Source organism: Crassostrea angulata, chromosome 9, assembly GCF_025612915.1.
Source record: "Crassostrea angulata isolate pt1a10 chromosome 9, ASM2561291v2, whole genome shotgun sequence".
Taxonomy (NCBI): domain Eukaryota; kingdom Metazoa; phylum Mollusca; class Bivalvia; order Ostreida; family Ostreidae; genus Magallana; species Magallana angulata.
This window is the reverse complement of record NC_069119.1, coordinates 5,992,377-6,018,587: the sequence shown is the minus strand read 5'-3', so window position 1 is coordinate 6,018,587 and position 26,211 is coordinate 5,992,377. Positions and strand designations below refer to the sequence as shown.

The 26,211-nt window shown below is 32.4% G+C and overlaps 3 protein-coding genes and 1 long non-coding RNA gene across 5 annotated transcripts in view; 3 read left to right on the top strand and 1 right to left on the bottom strand.

Annotated features, from left to right (window-relative positions):
• Window positions 1-531: 531 nt before the first annotated feature.
• Window positions 532-3,858, bottom strand: LOC128162097 (uncharacterized). The gene is made up of 2 exons (XR_008240615.1): window positions 3,708-3,858; window positions 532-1,775 (listed from the first exon to the last, which is right to left on the bottom strand). It is a non-coding gene; the product is annotated as an uncharacterized LOC128162097 (long non-coding RNA).
• A 2,203-nt stretch (window positions 3,859-6,061) lies between these two features.
• The window catches only part of LOC128162094 (cyclic GMP-AMP synthase-like), a 38,740-nt gene continuing 18,590 nt past the window's right edge, over window positions 6,062-26,211 (top strand). Inside the window, exon 1 of one of the 2 annotated variants that reach the window (XM_052825291.1) lies at window positions 6,062-6,397. The gene's annotated coding sequence lies outside the window, so the exon portion shown is untranslated. The remainder of the gene's footprint in view (window positions 6,398-26,211) is intronic. The other variant, XM_052825287.1, reaches the window with a different exon arrangement.
• On the top strand, window positions 7,672-15,981 carry LOC128162096 (histone-lysine N-methyltransferase set-1-like). Its single transcript, XM_052825294.1, has 4 exons — window positions 7,672-8,097; window positions 10,223-10,358; window positions 11,779-11,974; window positions 15,830-15,981. The coding sequence occupies exons 1-4, from the start codon at window positions 7,929-7,931 to the stop codon at window positions 15,902-15,904; spliced, it is 576 nt and encodes a 191-aa protein (XP_052681254.1). The 5' UTR covers window positions 7,672-7,928; the 3' UTR covers window positions 15,905-15,981.
• On the top strand, window positions 16,071-20,820 carry LOC128163273 (uncharacterized). Its single transcript, XM_052826818.1, has 6 exons — window positions 16,071-16,105; window positions 16,147-16,869; window positions 17,190-17,330; window positions 18,073-19,889; window positions 20,541-20,639; window positions 20,771-20,820. The coding sequence occupies exons 1-6, from the start codon at window positions 16,071-16,073 to the stop codon at window positions 20,818-20,820; spliced, it is 2,865 nt and encodes a 954-aa protein (XP_052682778.1).

Below are 26,211 nucleotides of genomic sequence, written 5' to 3'. Positions count from 1 at the left end.
CGATTTATATTAAAGTAAAATTTCATTATAAATCATATCTGTTTATTTTTTTGGAATGTATTTCGGTCTGTAGACATACATCCCCCCCCCCCCCCCCTGTGAAACAACAAACCCTTTGGTAAAAATATGCTTAATAACAATAATTAAAACCCCTCAAAAGGAATTTTTGTTTCACGGGGGAAGGGGGGGGGGGAAGAAGTTTTAAAATGATTTTCCGTTTTCCGTTATTTTCTATTATGAAATGAGCTATTTTAACCCAAAATACAAAGTTAAATCTTTTTGTTTGACCAAATCATTTATATTTAATGAAAATATACATAAATGTTTACATTATTATGAAAAAATAATTTTAATTAGACAACTTTCAAAAAATGACTTTTAGTTAGGCGGCTAGACAATGCTATCGTTTGCAGTCTTTTTCTTCCTTTATACACTGTTGTGTCTAAAATGATGAAAAAATTAAATTTTTTAAATGTTTAAAAGAATTCGATCATCTCAGTCTCAGACCCATTGAAGATAAAAAACATCATCTCTAAATCTGCCGCGAAACAGCACTTTATTAGTATATTGAAGCTGTGTTATGATTGAATGGGTTATTGGGAACAATCTAATGTTAGAAACATTAGGGAACACAGTTTAAACCATTGCACAGCCGATGATATGTTTGTAACATTTTTCATAGAGTTTAAAATTATTGTTTTCTAGTATGCGAGTTCTGATAAGTCGCTTTTGTTATTATTCTACAGTGAATAATGATTCACTGAACTCCACGTCAGTATACATACAAGTAACATTTGATGGCTCAAACTTCCATCGCTTGAAGTTCTTGATTGCTCAAATTGAGTCTAAGGTTCCGGATTTTTTCCTATATAACTAACATCCTTCTGATTTCTCGAATTGTTGATCCTCGAAATTCTTGATCCCTCAGAGTCAAACTGCAGTTCCGTTATTTATAGTTTGCTGATTTTTTTTACTCGCGATACTTCGAAGTGATTGTGTATAGACACGTGTTACTTACACTAAGTGACCAAAAGTATTGCAACAAACATGGCTGACGTCATCACAAAGTAACATCAACAGCAAAGAGAAAAACGAACTTTCAATGTGATAAAAGGTGTCTTCACATTTTCCTTTTTGTATCATGTTGCATAGCCTTTCTGAATTGTAACCTATCGTCGTCTGTAGGGAATTGAGGCATACAACCTTCTCATGTAGGTCTGTGAAAATCCATTCCAAATTCTCGTAACTGCTGCTACTAAGTCATCACGATTTTTAAAGTTATCAATCTCACGGGACTTTCTGCCACTGTTTAGACTGCCAATGTTTTCTCCCTCCGCACCATCGAATTTCGCGTTGTCGGTAAACTTTGCTTATTGTCAGAGTTTTCTAAATTTTCCCCCGCCTGTATCCTTCCAGATGTAAGCTTCGCCTCACGTTCTCTTGGACAAACGCGTTCCTTCATTTTTATTGTATGCTAATGTTACATCCTGTAAAGATTGCCTACGATTTGTTTTAACAATGCAATTAAGTTTCCGATCACCCCTCACATATGTCACTCGCGGCTTTCAACTTCCGGGATCGTTTTTAACACTTCCCTTTTGAAAGATTTTTTTTCAAAAGACATCCGACTGTACTGCGAAGTATTCCCAATAATTCATTAACTTTGTTGTAGTTAAATCCCTTTGCATTCAATATTACTATCCGTTCCTTTAAATCCGTTGACAGTTCTCGCTTTTTTCGACATTGTTTATGTTAGTTTCTGCATTGGATATCGTCTGCAAATGAAGACCAGAAACAGTTCCTTAAATAAATTACTACCCATTTAATTTACACACCGAATACTATGCGCCGAATAAAATTTGAAGCGAGCAAAGTTGTGATGACGTCAGCTTTATTTGTTTGCGATACTTTTGGCCACTCAGTGTAATTAAAACTAACTTGGCCATATAAATGGCTCCAGTCGTCAGACGTAGGACTCTGTAACGGGTTGTTTATTCAGGCGAAACTTGTCCTGCAGGGCGGTAATTGTTCGAGGATTTCATTCATTAGCCTTGAAACTATAATTGATAAAAGTGCAAGTTAAATCACGTGATACTTTGTGTCTGGTGATTGTTATTGCAAACAGTAAACTCTAACCATCTTTTCACAATTCAAAGGCAGCCAAAATCGATTGTAAAGATATGTGTTGATTTATAAAGTGTTTAATTTTCCAATACCTAATAACGAGTAGGTCTTCCGTCCGATTTTTTTTATTTGATACGATGAAATATCAATAATCTCTGCCAAATCTGAGGGCCTGGTGAAACTAGGTTTTTTGTCTTGAGACCGGATACGGACGAACAAAAGTGATAAATGAAAATAAAAGCTTATATTTGTTGTACATTTGCCTAGTGTACATCACTTTTTATCATGCTAGATGAACCACTTCAGAAAATCTGTTAAACTTGTTAAAAAGATGAATTGTTTGAACCCTTCCGGTGAGTACCGAAAGAGACAGTTGGCAAAATAAAACCCGTTAAACACATATTCAATCAATTGTCTTTCATTCATAAATGTTCAGTGTCTCAATCACTTACAGTCATAAAATCTTCCGGGTATCAAATTTGTAAAAGGAATAGGTACCTAACATATATGTTATATCTCACAAAAAGTAGAATATGTTTGCTAATTTACCACTGTATAGTTAGCATATATATGATCGTGTACTGATATATTTATTACGTGTAAAATAAATAAAATAAGGCACGAATATTATATAAGTGCCTCCGGTGACGACTGGAAGTGACGACGAATAAAGAAATAATGTTAACACAGATCCATACTTTGGGCTATTATCCAACAAAGTTTGGTTGTCCAAGTCGTCACCGTATTTGAGATTTCGTGGAGTCATTGTTTTTGGTCTCTTGACAGAAAACGGACAAACAGAAGTGCTCAGTAAAAATAAAAGTTAGTATTTCTTGATGATAAGATAACTTTACTTTATTGTGTTTTTTATTAGAATTTTACTAGATTATCAAAGAAAAACAGTTAAACTTTCAAACAGCTTGATTTGTTTGAACCCTTCCGGTGAGTCATGGAGGTGAAGGTTGACAAAATAAAAGCGATTAAACACATTTTCTATAAAATGTCTAGCATCTACCTAAGTTTCGTGTATTGATCGCTTGACTTTCTGAGATTTTGTGGGTAAAACATTTAATGAAAAAAGGCTATTTGAGATATTTGATATATATTACCAGCAGTAGAATGTTTTTGTTTATTTTAAATCGGATATATGACAAATGTAATGATTTATACTTATATTTCAATTCTATGTGAAAATATATTGAATGCGTAAATTTTTTTTACGTGCTTCCAATGATGACCGGAAGTTATGACAAACAAAACAAAATAGCTTATAGACTTCAACAACTATTGGTCTATTATCATACAAAGCCTGAATGCTCAAGTCCTTATCATTTTCTAGATCCTGACGTCACAAGCTTTTTATCGCGGGGCAGGAAATGGACGACAAAAAACAAATTCGAAAAAAATGAATATAAAACTTCATTATCATTTTCTATCATCCCTGCAAATGTCAAGAAAATCTATGTAGTCATCCACAGGGGCATCGTATCCGCTCTACACTCTATGACATATATATAAATAATATGCAAGGGAAGAATCGAAAGTAGGACACGATTTGTAAACAATGTCAAAAAACAACTTACTTGACAAAAGTTACGCAAATCCTCCCACACAATGTTGCAAATGTTGTCAAAAAACACGTTCACACTCAAATATTCCTAATAAACTCGGTAAAAAGTGTTTTTATCCAATTAAAACAGCTGTCTGCTGCAGAAACCTAATCTCTTCGCCCAAGAAAAGATAACTCTGTACTTTTGCCATCCGAAAACTCTCGGGACTCTCTATATGTTCAGTAATAATACATAGTAAAATTCCGCGAAACATCAATAACAAAACAAAGAAATAAATTTTATACATCTGCAGATCTGAACATGCAGCACGGGTAGGGGTGAATTTTGAATGATGGACAATCTTATTTTAAGTAGAATTCAGCTTAAAATGTCAAAATATGTATATTTTTTAAAATAATGCATATCTGCTGTCACAATTTATATTTATGGTGTATATATTTGTGGTCTTAAAGATACATGTAATGATAGGAAATTAGAGAACAATGAATATTGTTCGACCTGCTACAGCAATTACTTTATACTGACCACTAGAGAAAGACCATTTGATTTAGAAGAAAAAGACTCGTATAGTTTAAATTTATTTAAGGAATTTATTTTGTAATTTGATAGGTTTGTTACATGTTCTTTATGTCCTGGATGACTTGTACAAAATTAAATTTTTAGAGAGTGATAGATGTCTTGCAGAAAATTATGCAAATATATAGAAATGCTTGATTTTTTTAAGCCAAATTTTGTGAGAATTTTACATTTTAAACCATATATTTAAAATTTGCAATCACTGACCCCCATGTTTTATTATGTAAAAATGACACTGAGTACATATCTATGCAAACTGGATTTATCTTATAAAATTCTTGATATTCAAAATGTTCCCTATTTAAATTTTAGTACACTGTAAATGTAGCTTCGTTAAGTGGGACGATGGTCGTGGCCAATTTTAGAATGTATTGATCTTATTTTGTAGAAGAGCTCTATAAATTATAGGGGGATACCTTAACTTAAAGTGTAATTTTTTTGAATACTTTTTTAAATTAAGATAAAGCTTAACGCTAATCAATGTCAATCAACTTTTTGATTTAATATTTCAACACGCTTCCTTACATGCTATTTTTTATTTTTACTTTTTTATACTCTAGAGGATCAATACATTCTAAAATTGGCCATCGTCCCTCTTAACGAAGCTACAGTTACAGTGTACTAAAATTTAAATAGGGAAAATTTTGAATATCAAGAATTTTATAAGATAAATCCAGTTTGCTTAGATATGTACTCAGTGTCATTTTTACTTAATAAAACATGGTGGTCAGTTATTTCAAATTTTAGATATATGGTTTAAAATGTAAAATTCTCGCAAAATTTGGCTTAAAAAAATCAGGCATTTCTATATATTTGCATAATTTTCTGCAAGACATCTATCACTCTCTAAAAATTTAATTTTGTACAAGTCATCCAGGACATAAAGAACATGTAACAAACCTATCAAATGTTAAAAATGTGAATAACAAAAAAGTATAATAAAAAGAAAAGTATATTGAAAATTCATAATGTTGCTTGTTTCTCTCATTTTTAACTAAAAAAAACCTTCCGCACGAGAAAATAGTTCCCCCAAAACGTGTTTATTTCTTAATAGTTAATAGTTCTTAATTTTCTGAATAGTTTTCGTTTAGCATAATCATTCCTCAAAAGGCTAACTCTGTCCAACCTATTCACTGCAATTTCCCCAAGGATGTATATCTTAAAGAGTTTTCAAACTGTTTTTTTAATTCATGAATGTAAAAACTTATTAAAGATTAAAGTCATAATATTGTGATAGAATAATCTGAATTATTTTCTTCAAAAGTCTCTTAAAGCACCTTGTACGATTTTTCAACATTATCACTTGGCTTAATTTTGTGGCGTTTTAATGCAGAACAACTTTGACCCTTTACAGCAAAGTTCTTCAACCTGATGAGATAAAGGGGGACTCAGAAAAGGAATGTAAACCGTAATGTATTAATTTCATGAAAATTAAATATCTAGGAGTTTGAGAAAACCCCTATTTACTCGAGGCAGTTATGGCATTCCATAAAATCAAAAGATAGTAAGCCCTACTACAAGTACTAAGTAACTTGGAAAGTGTATTCCTATTGAACCTAAATTCTCAAATTGTTCACTAATTATTCAGAATATGTCAATTCAAGTTAAACACTTACGGATAAGGAAATGAAGTGTACCTAAACTCAATAAAACATAAAATGAATGAAAAGTCCGTTCCGTATTAATCACCATAAAACATTCCATTTTTACTTAATTCTTCCGGGATAAAATGATGTCCTTATTCTAAATACATTGTAGCGTGCACAGTTATGTGATAATCGTATAAGTGTAAAACATAATTCTTTGTGTTTTGCTATATGCATTATTTTTGTACTTGGTGAAATGGCACAAAACCAATAATGGTGCAATGTTACAGGTGGATGTTTAACCAAATTGCAAATTTAAGGAATCGTTTATGTACAGGAAAAGGTTATACAATATTGTCTGTATATTATATCCATAAGCGGTTCTCTTACAGCGACTCTATGACTTGAATCAAAATGAAAGTAGAAAGTTCCGAGAATAGACTTTCGCACATGTTCACCTACAATGGGCCTTGATGTTGCAAGCGTGTGAAAGATAGTTATATAAACAGGTCGAGCTAACTTTTCCACCTTCAACAACAGGTGTGTATACTATTTACTTATGATATTAACATGTTGAGATTGTTGCGATAGCATGTCAAATGATTACATATTTAACACATTTCTGATAACGAAAAATAACACATGCATGTTTATTTGACATAAACAAAATTCTTAACCAATTTGTATTAGGTAAAATGTTTGTTAGATGTGTCTAAATAAATATCATGATATAACTTCGTATACATCAAAATGTGCTGTTCCAACACAGTTAAAAACTTGGCAATTGAATTGCAGATCCTGGTACTCTTTTAAACATTGTTTTATAGACGATAATAAATTTGATTACGTATTTTCTTTTCAATAAACGACACGTTTTCTAAAGTTGATGATGTCATAACTGTATGATCTGTGGCAGTATATGTTTTTACACACTCACAAAGTGTTTGGTATTTTTGAATGTATATGTTTTGTTGCGTGTTTCAGTGGGGGGTTTTTTTCGAAGCAATTTCCTACATTTTTGGTATTAAATGTTCAGTATTCACGTATATTAAGAACTACTTATCAATTGTAGGATATTTAAACTGTCTGTGATCTCAAAATATTTCTAATGTCTTTATTCCGTTATCATCAGTATCATTATCTATGTTTCAAATGATAGTAAGGATTATTTATATGCAAAAGTATTTACAGTCTATTGACAAATAATGTACAAATACTCAGAAAGAAACACTGAAAAAAGTATTATGATTAGTTTTCTGGTCTAGAGTTATGCATTAATTGATACAGAAGATTTTCTATATTGTTCCTTTCTTGCATGACCTTGAAGTTTGTAAAACTTTAAAAATTTAGGATTTTTGTTTGTTATAGATGATTTTGTTTTCATTTATTTTTTTACCATTATGAATGTTTCTTTTACATACAGAGAGTCCCCTGGTATAGAGGTATCTTAAAAGAATAAAAATGTATAACAAGTAGGAAAACAAATCACAGTTGTGTAAATTTTCGATGTGGGAAATTTATGATATGAATTGAAATGGAATTAAATACATTTCTTTTCACGTTGACAGACCCTCCAGATGATCATATAAATCAACTGACAAAACAGGTCATTTATAGAACTCCAAGGAGACTACTTAAGTAATGCATCTGATGTCTCTAATATATCTTATATATATATATATATATATATATATATATATATATATATATATATATATATATATATATATATATGTGTGTGTGTGTGTGTGTGTGTGTGTGTGTGTGTGTGTGTGTGTGTGTGTGTGTGTGTGTGTGTGTGTGTGTGTGTGTGTGTGCGTGTGTGGTTCTGCCAAACTGGGGGCCTGCCTCAGATACGCAAGTCGTAAAATGGGGACCTCAAATAGTCTGGGGACTTGATTTAAGTCCCCATATTTTTTTATTGCTTAAATCAAAAAAATAGCATGTTCTAAACCTAAAAAATATCGAAAAGTATCTAGTCCCATTATCGGGTTTTCATCAGACATGTGATTACACAGATACCGTGAGGATTGTAGTTGCCATCTTCACTTACGCACCTCTGACGATACACATGTTCGAAATGCGCATGCGCGTGTGTATAGAAAACGGAAATGCCATTTTGTTGAAGCGGGGGAAAAGTATGTCGAGAAGAAGTCGGAGGGAACGGGGAAGGCCAGGTCAACATGGTCAAAGAATCATTGACCGGGATGCCTTTTATATTAAAGAAACTCCGAATAAAGGTATGTTGATTACATGTTTCGATGACATTTGTGATGTAAACTTGAAATACGATGTGGTGTGGAAGGGGGGGGGGGGTACTCGCACTCGGTGATTTTCTTCCATAACGATTTGCATAACATTAGAAATGAAAATCTTTTTAAGACGGGTTGTATAGTGAACTTTCCGAGAAATGCACAATGTATACTTTTTAAAATCCCCTTGCAAATCATGAAAGAAATATCTTTGTGCATAACGCTCAAGTGCGATCCAGGATTTTTTCTCGGTTGTATGCTAGGCCTAGTTTTCCCTGGGGTTGGGGCGGAGGGTTCCAAGGCATACATTTGGTCATCTTACTGTGTAAATTTAAGAAATTTTAATTTTCCAGGGGGGGGGGGGGAATAGGCCTTAGAAATTTATTTAAAACGTTTAAAAATTGTGAACATACCACATCTATCTATAGTTTGTCCAAATATATTGATGCAGTACATTTGGACAGTTTTTAATAGAAATACACATACCTGTGATAAAGGTGCAATTAAAATAGATGAAAGGGAAAATAGTCAAGATAATTTAATTGAAACAATATCATTTGTCACTCAGAAAAATTCACAGGAACAAAACTTATTTCTTATGGCTTATACAGCTCCAACACAATCTCCTGATTTAGCTATACTGGCGTGCGAACAGTTGTCGCTGAGTACTTTTTCTCGCAAGTACATTGTGAAGTCATTTTATCAAAACAAAAAATAATACCGGTATATGAAAAATGATGTCACAATGTACTGGCGAGAAATGGTACTTGGCGAGAATTGGTCACACGCCAGTATAGCTTCTAAAACTTATGTAGATAATAAAGCTATTCAGAATAGCTTGGTTTAGTTATTTTGACATACAATTTTCATATATGTGTATTTTTTTCAGCATGTAAACAAAATCGCTTTTTAGAGCAGTGATAGTTTTCAACTTTGAATTGTGTCTGTAAACAATGCAATGTAAAGATTACGGGTACTCATCAATTTGTGTTTCTTTCATAGACTTTGCATTCAAACTTCTAAAAGTTTTGGGGCAATTGTATAATGGCCTCCCAGTTACTTCTTGCATCAGTTATGGTAAACAAGATAATTATAGGGCCAAATGGGGAATGTTGACATCCATTCGGAAGTCACTTTAAATACCTCACAGAATTTTCAACATTATCATGCGGGTCACTTTGCAGTACAAAATCCCCATAGACATCATATTTTTTAGCTGTGTGTTGAAACCTATAAGCTAGTGGGGGTGTTTCAAAGGAGAAAACTTGGAAATTTGTCATACTGTTGAATGAATGTCATTAGTTTTGAACCCAGAGGTTTTAACAAATATCAAGTAAATAAGCAAAATGTGAATCAAGGATATCTTTAGACAGAGATAACAAACCTAATGTTAAAAGCATGCAATGATCACCTTTGACCTTCAATTGTATTTAAAAATCTCATTGTTAACAATATTTTTGAGTTCCTATTGAGATAAATAAAATAATTATATATTTAGTGAAATAAAAACCGTTGCAAACTAGTTTTTTTAATCTCATAAGATATGTAACACTTTCATTGATAACAATACAGCATACATCCTATTTATTAGCTTTTAATTAGTGTTTCATTTAAATGAATTGAACACAACAGTGATATCATGATTCTGTTAATTTGTGAAGGTATAAATCATTTCTTAACCTAACAATTTGTACATGGAAACAGTCTGTCAATATTCCAACATTTGAATTCTATTTAGTATTTCTGAGTATAGTTTGAACTTGTTTGTAATTGTGAAATTCAATGATTTTAAGGTTTGTATTGAGACTTTGTTTTAGGATAAAGATAGAAGAGAACAACTGATTGTGTTTAACAGGGTTAATTCTGGGATAATTCAAAACACCCTAACTAATGTTTCTACATCTACAGTTTCTTGAGTGTAAGCTTCTGAATTAAAATCTGAATGGATAATCATAAACCTCAAAATCCGAAAAAGCTAGACCATTATTTTGTAACTCGCAAAAGTTGGCAACCACATGTCTCTTTTAGCGCACAATTTCATTTTTTAATTTGCATACAGCAAGTATATCTTGTAATTTTCAACCCCTAATGGAAGTTCTTTATTTATTTTCAGGAAGAGGTGTATTTACAAAGAAAGAATTTGGACAAAATGAATTCCTATTACCGTATGAAGGAGTGTTATTAGAGAAAGAACCAGATGTAGATGACACATATATTTTTGAATTTACATTCAAAGGAAAGCCTTTTTGGTAAGAAATTTTTGCTGCTTAATTTGTACATCATGTTCACCATGTTTAATTGTTTATGTTAAGAATACAAGGGCTTGGTTGTTGGAGAATGAGTTTCTAGATATTTATTGAAGGAAAAATTGATTAAAATTGGTAATCTAAGGTGTATGTATTGCAATAGATAAATTCACTGAAAACCCCAGTCTCAATCATGTTAAAAAGTATATTCAATGTAAATTAGAAAAGTTAAAGGACGACACCCGCCGTCTTGGATTTATAGGAGGTCCTCACTTCAAGCTAGTGATAGGAATTGGTGAGATTTTCATAATCAATAATCGACTCTCTGCAACTAACTTATTATCGATAATAATCAAAATTTGTCATATTTCTTAGTTAAGTGTTAAAAAAATGTAAAGAAACAAGATACAATTAACTGACTTGTTAATAGGCCTTTGATATTTCAATTTATTTAATATTTCTTGCCATAAAAATGCTGTATTCAAAAGATGTTCTTAAGTAGCTAGACGGTTCAACACTCAATTTCTTGAAACAAAAAAATGTCCAAACAAGAAATTGTGCTTTATTTCACGGGTAGGGATAGCGCACGTCTGACATATCAGCCATTTTTAAACCGCAGCTCCTTTTTGGTGTATTGATAGTTCGGGTCTCAAATATTCTGCTATATGATATGCGCTTGTCAAGAGGGAAATAAAAACCCAACCAATTAATTGTAATGAAACTTTTTATAATTGAGCACTTAGAATGCAGTAATAATCTACTAATTTTAGATTATAATCAATGATTAGAACATCACTACTTCAACATATGTTTTTAAACAAGTTCTATATTAATATCTCCAACGATTTCTGATGAGATCTAGGTGGGAAAATGATCAAATGAATTATCCCTATCGTCTAACTACATCTGTCTGTCGCATAATAAACACATCGTTCCAAAATGTACTAGATACTTGCCAAACTTGTCGAAAGCAATAGGAAGGTTACTTTTGAGTGACGTAAATTCTCCATATAATCACTGAGATGTTCTGAAAACGTATGATAAATCCAGAGAGAGCAAAAATCTGAGGGCTGTGTGAGAAACCTCTTGGTTTATTGTATTTTTTTGGATCTCCTCAGTGTTTACATGGATAGTTTGCATCAACCTCCGTTGCTTTCAATAAGTCTAGCGAGTATCGTAATGTATTAGAAAATCTTTACCAATACACAGCCCTAGTGAACTGTGATTATCTAGCTCTAAAAATGTTTCAGTATACCCTTTTACGTATATAAAGCCTTGTTTTTATATTTTATTACATACACATATATATGTAGAACTTATGAAGTGATTTGCAATTTTAGATATTTTGTCTTCATATCTTTCACTGTGACAATACCAGTTATGCAAGGTTCAAATTTATGTTGCTTATTTTATTTTCATCAAGGGTTGATGCTTCAAAAGAAGATGGATCATTTGGACGTCTGTTAAATGATGATCATATCCATCCAAATTGTAGACCAAAAGTGATGGAGATTGATGAAAAGCCAGTCATTTGTTTTTTCTCTCTAAGGCCATTATCCTCTAATACAGAACTGGTATATGACTATGGCCCAGGCAACATCTATCCTTGGAGAGGAAAGGTAATTACTCCATTGCATATGTTGATTGTGGAAGTTTTTGTGATTTAATAGTCGATGAAAGATTTTCACATGTTGATGTTTAAATTTGTATGTATTTTACACTTTAAGTAATCATAATTATACCCACACTTTGTAAAGAATGTTATTGTTGTTACCACTGTTAGTCTGTCTGTCAATCTTTTTTTTGAAAATCTTGATATTGCTTGCTCTTACTGTCTGCACTGTTTCTGAGAAGGCAACTTTTAAACCTTTGATATGCCTGACGTCATAAAGTCAGGCAAAAACTACTAGGGATGGGACGATCCACCGATGCACCGGTGCATCGCAGTATTTATTTTGACGATATTTGGATCGATACATTTACCATTAATACAACGATACCTTACCGAACTTTTTTTGATTTTTCAAAAATATCCGAGCTTCATATATCGGCTATTTTTAGTCCGCGCGCCTAATATGAAAGTACAAAGATGGCGGAAAACCTCGTAAAGTTGTCAAAACTGTTAGGAAGCTAAATATGGAGTGTGGAAAACTTTTGGAGTACTTGTTTATGAAAAACTAGTGTACACGAGACTAAAGTAATTTGTAAATTGTGCAACGCTCATTATGAATATAACAAAATAACTTTGGACATGCGGTAATACATCGGCAGGTTGAATAAATTTTAAACTTTTATTCATGTTTTCATTTAATTGCAATGTATCGTGATATGTATCGTATCGCACCTCATGTATCGTGATATGTACCGAATAGGCTCAGTACAGTATCGTCCCAGCCCTAAAAACTACCAGATATAGCATATGGCCTTCTTTTTTTGCTGTCCAATGACAACATATATTTTTTTTCTGTAGATGTCCAAAAGAGGTGCATGTAATACACATCCTTAAAACGTTTTTCATTTTTTGTGCATTATATTCTGTTATTTGTTTTGTTACAGGTAACTGGTTGTAACTCGTTATCATTAGACTACTGTGGTATTATTTGAATTTATGAGGGCCAATTTTCATGACCTATGGGTTATTGCTCATTTGTGGGGATGAAATTTCATAGATGCATCGGTTTTCAGTTTTAGTATGATGACTTACCCAGGTACTCTTTCAAAATGTGTTTTCGTCAAGAGTGTAAATTTGTGGGGGACTACACACAAATACTACAAATATTTAGCCACCACAAATTCTAATGATTTCACAGAACTTGTCCTTTGGAGTAAAGTCAATCTATATACAATCTAGACTGTCTTATGTGACAATCCAACATTAATCATTATTAACTTAGTACATTGTTTCAAATAGATAAAATATTATGTACGGTATCTTTTATCTTAAAACTAGGATTTAATTATTAGCTGTATTTTAAAATTCATGGCCATTAGGCTACATGAAATTACATTTTAGATTCTCATCCCCGCCCACCTCTCTGAAAATGACCCGCTCCAGTGTATTTCAGGGAAAAAATATCAAGCTCGGCACATACAAACATTGCAATGGCTGCTTAACATGGATAAACGTTCGATTCCAGTCATGTTTTTATAATAAAGATACAAATGTCTTTCTGCAAGTGCAGTTAAGTTGAAATTAAAAGATTACAAATGGGTTTGTATACTCATATTAGCATTAACAATTTAAATATTTCAGGAATAGAGCAGTTGTAATTTCTAGGACATGAATGGTGAAAATAATAGTTTTTAAAAGATAATATAAAATAAATCCACCCACCCGCCCCATTATTTAATCCAAATCAAGATGAGAATCTAGATACCGAGGGTTCCACTTAATCTTATAGTCAATTTGCCCGAGAAAAATTATCAGATTAACCATGCAATTATAAGATTAGCCGGTTTAGCATTTTTGTTGTCTTTGATATTGGTATAGAATAAGATATAACTTGTTTCAAGACATAATTTATCAATGAAAAATATGTTATGTGGGTCTTGATATGGTCGCATAAGACAGAGAGTTGCTATGGCAGTCTAGACTGTATATGACAATTTGATAGCTATATATGCAGTAGCAGTCTAAATCCTGCTGAATTTAAAGTTTTTAAGCATTGTGAAGAGTTTTTTTTTTCTTTTGATTATATTTGCATGAGTTTATTTATTTCATCTGATTAACCAATTGCTCAATTTTGAATTGTTTCCATCATGTTGAGTAACATTACAACTTTGGGGACTTGCACAATGAATATAGAATACACTAAACTGAGGACTTAATACACACGGTAAAACTTGAGGATTGGCACATAAATATAGTATACACTAAACTGAGGACCTAATACTCATGGTACAACTTTGGGGACTTACACATAAATATAGTATACACTAAACTGAGGACCTAATACACACGGTACAACTTTGGGACTTGCACATAAATATAATCAGGGATGGGGTAATTGAAAAAAGTATTTGTAATTGAGTGTAATTAATTACATTTTTCAAAGTAATTGAAGGTAATTGGTAATTGAGTCTCTCTTCAATTACAAGTAATTGAATGTATTTAAATACATTCCAAAAATATTGTGTATTTTCGATTACTTTTCAATTACATCTCAATTACTTTTCTCCAAGTTTAAGATATAATAAAGGTGTCTCATAATGATAAATAGATTTTATACATGTTTGGCATGGACTTTTGTTTATACAATAATTAAATGTCCCATAATGTTTCATATGTTTATACAGTATGACACACTGCCCAGAGCAATAGGTAAAGATCTAATTTTGTGGAGGTGTGAACTCCTCCAATACCCATGAACCCCAATTGATTTTAGACTGAACTGAACTGAATTTAGACTCAAGGGAATCAAAATATCTCATTCTTGTGAATTATAGCAATTATTTATATACTGATATGCTGTACTGCCAAAAGTTGTTCTTTCTCAATAAACATAGTTTTAATATGTGAATAAAAATTAATTCACTAACGAGAAAATATTATTCAGAACCAAAAATGAACTCAATGGTACTTAATGAATTTAATGTTAAAGAAAATTTTCAAGAAATCTGATCTGAACTTAACTATACAACCTTTAAAAATATAACCGTACATAAAGCCCTGTATATCTTAATGTCATTAATATATGTATATGTTCTCAAGATTTAAAAAGATAAAACTAAAGTAATTGAAATGTAATTAATTACATTTATTAAAGTAATTGAGAGTAATTAATTACATTTTAAAAAATCAATGTAATTGTAATTGCAAGTAATTGATAAAATTGTTCATGTATTTGAAAGTAATTAATTACTTCTCAAAGTAATTGACCCCAACTCTGAATATAATATACACTTAACTGAGGACCTAATACACACGGTACAACTTTGGGGACTTACACATAAATATAGTATACACTAAACTGAGGACCTGATACACACGGTACAGCTATGGGGACTTGCACTTGAATAAGCTGTGTTATGTACCAGGTAATTAACTAGTTACCAATTATCACCCTTGATATAAATCCCTCCAGTTCATTTTAAGTTTTGTCAGTTTAATCAGTTACCATTAAGACATGTAAAAAAGATTCAGTTGTCCACTTTGTTGTATTGCAAGCATACAGCTGCTATTAGAAGTCATACATACATGTCCATTTACAATAAATTGTGTAACATTGAAAAAAATGGAAAAAGTAATGAAGAATAAAGACTTCAGGGATTTACCGGTATATTCACAACTATTCGATTGCTTGGGGCAGGTAAAATCTTATTAGAAGCAAGTGAAGCTAGGAACTTCATTGACCAATTGGTTAAGTGAAAATTTAAATAGAAATATTAATAAAATATATTTTGTCAGCTTCAAAATAAACTTTCACTATACAACTTTGCAATCGGATACTCAAAAAGACCCCTGTCGATTTTAGATATTCGGATACTCAAAAAGACCCCTGTCGATTTTAGATAAGTCCTCTTTATTAATTTACATAATTAGCTATTAAATTTGATTTTTTCTTACCATGCCAGTTAAATAAATAAAGCCCTCATCTTATAATTATGTTGCATTTTTTTTTTTATAAAACTGTTTATCGTGATTGGTTAGACAACCTTAATTAATTTTATTTTTGTCCAAAAGTGACATACATATATTCTTTTTTTTAGTTCGGAATGCTAGGGAATCACCAGAAAAACTTAACAGCAGTGTACCTAGGAATGCCACAGATTCTCTAGAAAAACCTGACAGCTGTGTACCTGGGAGTGCTACAGATTCTTCAGAGAAACCTGACAGCAGTGTACCCGGGAATGCCACATATTCTCCAGAGAAACTTGACAGCAGTGTACCTGAGAATGCCACAGATTCTCCAGAGAAACCTGACAGCAGTGTTCCTGGGAATGCCAAAGATTCTCCAGAAAAAGTTGACAGCAGTGTACATGAGAATGCCACATATTCTCCAGAGAAACTTGACAGCAGTGTACCTGAGAATGACACTGATCCTCCAGAGAAACTTGACAGCAGTGTACCTGGGAATGCCAAAGATTCTCCAGAAAAAGTTGACAGCAGTGTACCTTGGAATGCCACGGATTCTTCAGAGAAACCTGACAGCAGTGTACCTTGGAATGCCATATATTCTCCAGAGAAACTTAACAGCAATGTACCTGTGAATGCCACAGATTCTCCAGAGAAACTTGACAGCTGTGTATCTGGGAATGCAAAGGATTTTCCAGAGAAACTTGACAGCAGTGTACCTTGGAATGCCACGGATTCTCCAGAGAAACCTGACAGCTGTGTACCCGGGAATGCCACTGATCCTCCAGAGGAACTTGACAGCCGTGTACCTGGGAATGCCACAGATTTTCCAGAGAAACTTGACAGCTTTATACACCATGATTTTGTTGGTGATGATGATGAGTTTTCTTTTTCGGATTCCAATGATTCTGATTATTCACCTTCAGAAGATACTGATCAGTAAGTAGACACTTAAAAAAATGGAATTTTGCAGATTCTTTTTTTTCTACCTGATCATTATTTACAAGAATAGGTTCTGTAAAGTCTATAAAGGATTGTATAAAAATAAGAGTATAATTAATGATTTGAATTTTATACAGAATTGGGTTCATCAGTCTTAATTTATTGTTTAGTAATCACTATAAAAATTAACCTACCTTTAGCAAATTCAATATTATTTATATTTATAAATTTATTGGTTAAAGTACACCAGTACTTAACTTTTTAGAAACAGAGTTTTGCTATTTGTCAGATGGAATTAATGCAATTCCTTTTTATAGGGGTTCTAGTGATACAGATGACAATGCAGTTTGTTCCTTGCTACATTTAAAAGATTCATCCAATCCTTCCGATTATGTCAGTGACAGTAATGATTCTGAGAAAAGTATTGATGTTCCAATATCTATCCCTTTTGAAACTAGGTATGTACAAAAACAAGAATATACTGTAGATTCCTTATTTTCAGCTAATACCCTGATCATCCGTCACTTCTGGTCTGCTAAAATGGCATTTTTGGAAAACTGTTTTAAAAAAAATTTAAATTAAAAATTTGGAATTTTTTCTTCATCATAATATGTTTTAAACTTACCAAATTTGATTATGGGCAGGTTGTCTGTCACTTCTGAATGTCACTGGAAGTGATTCCAACACATTGCAGAGATATTGCCTCTTAAAAATGACCTTTTTTGGAAATCTTAATTCTGCAGTGTTGGGCCAAAAATTAGTCTGAGAAAATTAATATAGTAACTCGTACCAAATCTGATTCAGTAGAATTGTTAATTTGTACCTAGTAAAATGAATTGTTTTATATTAAGCCTTTTAATTTCCAGTTTTTGTTAAGTAATGCATAAAATCATTCGGGCTTTTAGTTAAGCCCTTCTTAAGATTTTTGGATTTTAATAAAGTTGTTGTATTTGTTATGATTTTGCCCAATTAAGGTGGATTTATTAAATTTTAGAAATGAAATAATGTCAACATATTAGTTGAACCCTGTCATTAATTCATAATCAAACAGAAAACCTATTTGTTGCTCGCAATGAGATCATGTCTAGTATTTCTTATATTTTTATGAATTTGCTAAATTTAAGTACATCAGCAGTGAACTTTATAGAAACATGAGTTTTGCTATTTGTCAGATTGAATTAATACAATTCCTTTTGATAGGGGTTCTAGTGATACAGATGACAATGCAGTTCATTCCTTGCTACATTTGAAAGATTCATCCAATCCTCCCGATTATGTCAGTGACAGTAATGATTCTGAGAGAAGTATTGTTGTGCCAATATCTATCCCTTTGGAAACTATCACTGTACAGAAAACCAACACAGAGAAAGGAAAGCAGAAATGGGACAAAAAACATGCATGCAAATTTTGTGGAAAATTGTACCCAAAACTGGCTAGACACTTGGAAACAATGCACAAAAATGAAGTTATTGTAGCTAAGGCTCTTTCCTTACCCAAAAACAGTGCCGAAAGAAAAGAAATTTGGAAAACAATAAGAAATGAAGGAGACTGGGATCACAACTTCAACGTTCTGAAAAATGGAACTGGAACATTAATACCGAAGTATAGAGAGCAGAAGACCAGAGCACATAGTGAATTTATTCCATGTAGTGGTTGCAAGGGTTTGTACTCCAAAACTTCATTGAGTGATCATTTTAAGACATGTGTTAGTAAGCAGACTGATAAAAAAAATCAAGGAGTGAAAGAAGGTCGTTTTTTACTACCTATTCCAGAACATATTAATGGAGGATTTTACAAAGATGTTTTATTATCCATGTCTCAAGATGACATTTATATGTATATATATCGCGATCCACTCATACTGAAATTTGGAAAGCGCCTGTATGAAAATAAGGACATCCAGGAACATACATCTAACCACATCAGCTGCAGAATGAGAGAACTAGGCAGACTAATTGGAGAAGCCAAAAAGACACCTGAATGGGGTATCCAGAAGATTGAGGATTGTTTTAGTCCTGAGAAATTTAACAATGTTGTGTCATGTGTGAAGTCCCTTGCTGGATTTAGTGAAGATACACATATGTATGCAACTCCTTCACTTGCACTAAAAATAGGGTATAGTCTTCAACGATGTGCAAGGATTTATAGATCAGATGGAATTATTGAGTCAGATATAACAAAACAAGAGAATGGTTCAGCCTTTATTCAGTTGTATGAGTCTGATTGGAACGATCTCATCTCTTCCCGCGCGCGACAAACTTTGAGTGAGAAAAAGTATAATGCGCCAAAAATGTTACCTCTATGCGAGGATGTGTACAAGCTTAATTCCTACCTAAAAGAAAAAATCAAAGAACTTTTGATGAAATTGTCGAATGATTCAGCTTTCTACATTGAGCTGGCAAAGATGACGCTATGTCACATAACTCTCTTTAACAGGAAGAGTGGAGGCGATGTGCAGCGTATTACTGTAGACAATTACAAGCAAGCTATTGAAGCACAAAACAGTGTTCCCTACGATGACGAACTTAAATCAAGTTTGTCAGACATGGAAATTGAGCTTTGTCGTTCTTTGACTCGAATTGAACTCAAAGGCAAACAGGAAAGAAAAGTTGCAATATTACTTACTCCAGAGATGATTAAATGCATTGATCTCTTAATGCAGAAAAGAAGTGATGCAAATGTATGTGGAAAATATTTATTTGCTAGACCATCACCCTCCACACGAACACTAAGGGCAAGTGACGTATTGAATGAAATATTTGGGAAAATAGAATTGCGCTATGGAAACATTATAACCTATACAAACCTCAGAAAACACATTGCCACAATGGCACAAATCCATGAGCTTAGTGAAAACGGTCAGGATCAGTTAGCCAAATTCCTTGGCCATGACATAAGAGTCCACAGAGAAATTTATCGGCAACCATTGGATATCATTCTAAAAACAAAGATCTCCAAGATGTTGATGCTAATTAACGAGGGGAAAAATGTCATAGAGATGCTCTTTAATAATCAGGGTGAGTTGTTTTCTTTAAATGATGATAGGCATATAGACAGGGAAGGATTCAGTGTTGTGAATAGATTATTAAAATGAACTCATTTGTTATATTTCAATGGTGATTATTTATTCCTCCTGTGCAAGTTTGATCTATAGACTTTTGATAACATTTGATTTTAGATTTGGTTTAGTATAGTATGTTTATTGTGGACTGTTGTACTGTAAAATTGTGAAATTCACTGGGAGTGGGGCAGGGGTTGGGGCATTTTCGTGGGGGGGGGGATAAATTTGGCCGTATAGTGAATGACTTTTTTTAGGTCAATTAATTCACATGGGTACATGTAACATATTGCTGCCATAATTTAGGAATTAACTGCACGTGTGCATTATTAGCAAAACGGAATGTTATAAAAGTTTACCGTTAAAGTCTGCAAGTTTCTTTTAACCAAAATTAAAATTTGGATTAGGGTTTAGACTCCAAAATGAAGCTTAAAATGCAAAAACTAGACCCTCAGCCAGGTTAATCTAAATGATATGGTACTCAGGTGACTGTCAAGGCCTGTAGGCCTCTTATTAGTTAATGAAGGTAAGAATTCTAATTTCTTGTATATATGATATAAGAATTAATGTTCATAACTTACTCTTATCGTTTTTTGATTATTTTTTCCAGAGGAGGTAAAGGAAATTAACGGGCCCTGTGCTGATGAGAGTGATGGAGAAATGGATTACCAGACTGATAAAGACAGTCTTCATAATAAAAGCGCTCAAGGTCTGTACCCTTATTTCAGTACACATTTATTATTGGTATATTCTCCTTTTCTGGTATATTATAATTCTACTTAAAACTAGATGCATGAAAAAGAAGCAGTTCTCAAGATTAAATGTTGGGTACATTAACAGTCAAGCTTCAGTCCACAGAGGGTCATAGTTTTAAACTAAATGTTTCCTGAACAATATGCATAGATCTTTGAAAAACTTCTTACATCTCCCCCATCCATAACAAAACAGTTCCTAACAGATGTATTTTAATTATCATACTGACATTTTTCCCAAGAATATATTTGTTAGAAAATATGTTTCTAATTGAGTGGAAAGATTTCAAATTCTGATTTACAAAAAAAAAACAATTTTCTTAGTTAATTTGTTTTCTTAAAACAAGACAAAAACAAAGCTTAAATACGACTCATGAATATAGTTGATAAACTTCATCACTGGCATTAATTACCATATTTTCTGTCTGCTCATAATGTGAAGAATTTTCAGTCAAAAATCAAGTACATGTCAAGACCATGTAATTTATACAGAAAGTTTTTATATACTTAGTATCTTTCATATTTCATATACATGTATGATAGATGCAGATGACAAATTCCTTTTTACTTATCTAAAAATATTTAGCCAGGATGAGATATGAAATTATGGTACCTGCAAAGTTATTTATTTTACAATCCTTTATCAATGTATGAATACTATTGTATCGCGCGTGTAAACTGTTCTATCGTGCATTAGTCCTATCCTAACGTACAGTAATCTTATCAGGTTTATCGTTATATTTTATCAGTTTCTCCATTTATCCTATCGTGTTAGCTGTATCCTGCCTTTTCGTAAGCAAGCTATTTTATTTTAAAGTTATAAGTCGTTCATCGCTCCGTTAACAATAATATTGGAACAAATAATGCAAATCTTTATCAAACATTCCATCAAATTAACAATATTAAGCTATATGTATTGAAGTTCTTAAGTCGAAAGATATTTTTAAAAAGAAGACATAAGTAACATTTGGAGATGATAGGATAATGTGTACAATGGAAAATTCTTTGGAACAAGATAACATATGTAACTGTATGTCTGACATATTAAATCGTACGCAGAGAGTGTTTTGAATTACTGTGTAAACATTAACTTGCATGTCATCTAATTTGTTTATTTAATTCAATAAAAAAAAATGATAATATTTAGATAGATTATATATTATTAAAGAACACGCATTGTATTTTGATTATTGATAAAGATAATTCATACATTATTTTAGTTTATTTTTCCAATGAAACGACGCAGCTCGTAATAATTTGACTTTTTTAATAAAATGAAATTCTGCATAATATTTCTTATTTCCTACATTTTCTTTATCAAATTATGCCATTTTCGGGTAAATCGTGAAGATCATATATCGTGATTATTCGTTAATTATGAACATGCATAGTATATCCTTTCCTATGGTGTATAAATCCTATTGTATCATGCATGTATCCTGTTCTATCATGCATTAAGCCTGTCCTATCGTGCGTAAATTCTATCATTTATCTTGTGAAAAAAAATGTTGCGGTACTGTATGTGTTCTTAGTTATTTGCATTTTTCACATTCCAACCATATCATCAACCAATTTATATTGTAAAACTCGTAATTTTAGGGAAAAGGAAAGCACCCTCTGATGGCAGATCTACCGATGAAAATTCTGCAGGCAAACGTCACAAAACACAGAAAAAACCATGGAATCCATCTGAAATGAATTCAGTCAACAAGCATTTTTCCCATTTTATTGCAATGTCCAAAGTTCCTGGCAAGAACGATATCGAGAATGTTTTAAAAAAGGATAAAATCCTTTCCAAAAGAACTTGGAGAAATGTGAAAGATCAAGTGTACAACCTTATAAAAAAACAAAGAAAATGCTGATTTTTTGTCTTTATTTACTTTGATAATGAAGTAATTACAAGTTCATTATAGCTTGTGGACATCAATTTTCATATATTGTATAAAGCACAGAAGTGTGAGGATTAGCGAATTTGTAGAAAATACTCCATGTATAGCTTTACCAATACATACTGTTGTCATGTTTGTTGCTGTGATGAGCATTCACCTTTGTAAAATAACTAAGGAATAAGGGCCATGATAACTTTAGCTGGAATTGATTAATACAACTGTAAAACTAATATGGTTTTGTGTTTTTAGTTGACATTAACTTGAAATGACAAAAAAAAATTTTTCAGATATTTTGGGTATAGACCTTGATTAATTTTAGCATTGTCATTGAAATACAGAGGGATTGGAATAAATATTACAGTGACTGGACATGTAGTTTTAATGAGCAAATTGTGTACCGGTATATTTACCTTCATTGTTGGTTGTATGAATGACTATGGTTACAGTTAGTATTTGTATGAATTATACAATAATTGGTAATTGATTTGATTTGATGTTTGGAAATAGATTTTGACAAATATATAATGTACTAGAAATTAAGAAAACATTTAGTAACTTTGCATACTGCAAATTATATTAATGAGCTAGATTTGCTATATAAAAATTAATTGTACTGTTGATGTGCATTGATGATAGTTGTATGAACAACAGAATGTGTACTGTATTCACAAAAATTGTAGATTTGTTGAAATGTTTTAATGATAGATATAAGAATTGGTTATTTTAATCAAAATGTAGAGAATATGTTGTATGTACATGTATATATATATAGTGTTTTACAATTTCGGTTTTGGAGTGAACTGACAGCATTAGTAAACTCTGAATAATTTGAATTTGTAAATTCACAAATTGCACTGATGAAATGTTGGAGAATATTTCATACTGTTGAAATGAATTACTTCATTGTGGATGTTGAGAGTTGACATGACAATGATATGAATGATGCATCTTTTACAGCTAGTATGCACATGCACTATACATACGAGGTATTTGATTGTTTGGGATGATTTGGAGATTTGGAAATAAATAATTGGCTGATTTTAAGTATTGTAATCAATATGCAGAGAATGTTAATTAACTGTTAAGTACTACAATTTTATCAATGATTTGTGTATGATCAAATAGTATATTGTTTTAGATAGAATTTGTTAATTAATTTGGATGGAGATGTTTTTTAAAATTTAAACTTCTTACAGCATTAAATCCTATGTTTAAGTGGAGTTTTAAACTGACATGAATGGATTGAAAGTGTATGATAAATGATAACTATAATTGCAACTTAAATTGCAATTTTATCAATTGTATGAAAATATTTGCCAATAAATTTTGATTACTTATATTAGTGTTAATTTGTTGTAGAGCAGTAAGAAATTTATTCATTACACCAAAATGTAAATATGTTAATACGAGGCTCACATGAGCTGTAATGTTCAGAAATTTATTGTGCTGCAAAAACGTGGTATTGTGATCATGCTGCGTACAATTAAAATTTTGATTTGAATGACATAAAAATACTTATTTTTGTTATAATAATTACGGAAGAAGAATAATGCAACTTTCAGCTCATACCTTGAATAGCCTTTAGCACATACTCTGAACAAAAGTTTATAAATTATAATTTAGTGGTGAATGTAGGATCGGCGAAAAAAGGTGCAAAATTGCCCTGGAAACGTTTGAAAGTTCAGTAAATTGTGACTTTAATCGTCTATATTTCATAATTTCAATATAAAGCTTAATATTTGTTAAAGTCTGCAATGTTTACTTTGTGTATTCTATATTCATGTGCAAGTCCCCAAACGTGTACCGTGTGTATTGGGTCCTCAGTTTAGTGTTTACTTTATTCATGTGCAAGTCCCCAAAGTTGTACCGTGTGTATTGGGTCCTCAGTTTAGTGTATACTATATTCATGTGCAAGTCCCCAAAGTTGTACCGTGTGTATTGGGTCCTCAGTTTAGTGTTTACTTTATTCATGTGCAAGTCCCCAAAGTTGTACCGTGTGTATTGGGTCCTCAATTTAGTGTATACTATATTCATGTGTAAGTCCCCAAAGTTGTACCGTGTGTATTAGGTCCTAATTTAGTGTGTATACTATATTCATGCGTAAGTCCCCAAAGTTGTAACGTGTGTATAAGGTCCTCAGTCTAGTGTGTATACTTTATTCATGTGTAAGTCCCCAGAGTTGTACCGTGTGTATTAGGTCCTCAGTTTAGTGTATACTTTATTCATGTGTAAGTCCCCAAAGTTGTACCGTGTGTATTAGGTCCTCAGTTTAGTGTATACCTTATTCATGTGTAAGTCCCCAAAGTTGTACCGTGTGTATAAGGTCCTCAGTCTAGTGTGTATACTTTATTCATGTGTAAGTCCCCAGAGTTGTACCGTGTGTATTAGGTCCTCAATTTAGTGTGTATACTATATTCATGCGTAAGTCCCCAAAGTTGTACCGTGTGTATAAGGTCCTCAGTCTAGTGTGTATACTTTATTCATGTGTAAGTCCCCAGAGTTGTACCGTGTGTATTAGGTCCTCAGTTTAGTGTATACTTTATTCATGTGTAAGTCCCCAAAGTTGTACCGTGTGTATTAGGTCCTCAGTTTAGTGTATACTTTATTCATGTGTAAGTCCCCAAAGTTGTACCGTGTGTATTAGGTCCTCAGTGTTTAGTGTATACCTTACTCATGTGTACACCCCCAAAGTTGTACCGTGTGTATTAGGTCCTCAGTTTAGTGTATACTTTATTCATGTGTAATTCCCCAAAGTTGTACCGTGTGTGTTTTGTCATCAGTTTAATTTAAATTGGATTCATATGTCAATATCAAAAGGTGTACCGTGTGTGTTATTGGCTCTCAGTTAAATATATTTAAAAAATAAATAAATAAATTTATCATGCCTAAATTCCCAAACTATACACGTAGTTATGTGAGGATTAGGATTTCAGGTTTTAATGTTATCGGTACAAGTATTCCTCGCGATTTAAGATTTTAATCACATAACATTTTTCAAACGTGTTAAATCTCATTTGTTGAATGTTGAAATGATCAATTATCAATTAATCATATATCATTGTATGAATCCTCAGAAAATGGGGATCCATGTGGGATATTAAGATGGCGCCATTGCAGAAAAAATACATAAAACGCTAACGTTGGTAGTGAAAGTTTTTTCTGCAATGAACGTTTCCATTATTTTTTTTAAAGAATTTAGTCTAGTCGAGATAAGGTCCTCAGTTTTGTTTGATTATAAGGAGCAGGGTCCCCATACTTTACACTCAAGTCCTCAGATTGGCACTTCCGGGTCCCCGTTTTCAAAATCCATTGATATTTCGTTTAAACACAACGATTCACTTTATCTACTCAAATCAGGATACAAACAGAATAAAATGAGTTGAACAATGTCAACTATGCTGTGAAATCTCTTGGTCCCCAATTTGAGATATTTTGACAAGGTCCCCAAAAAGGGGTTGATACACGTATGTGTGTGTGTGTGTGTGGTTCATGGACGCAAGGCATCAATAACAATTACATCTATATTGTAATATCTTTAACATTCTCTCTCTCTCTCTCTCTCTCTCTCTCTCTCTCTCTCTCTCTCTGAGTCTATTTATTTATCTCTCTCATACTCTCAGTTGTATAATGTTATATTTGC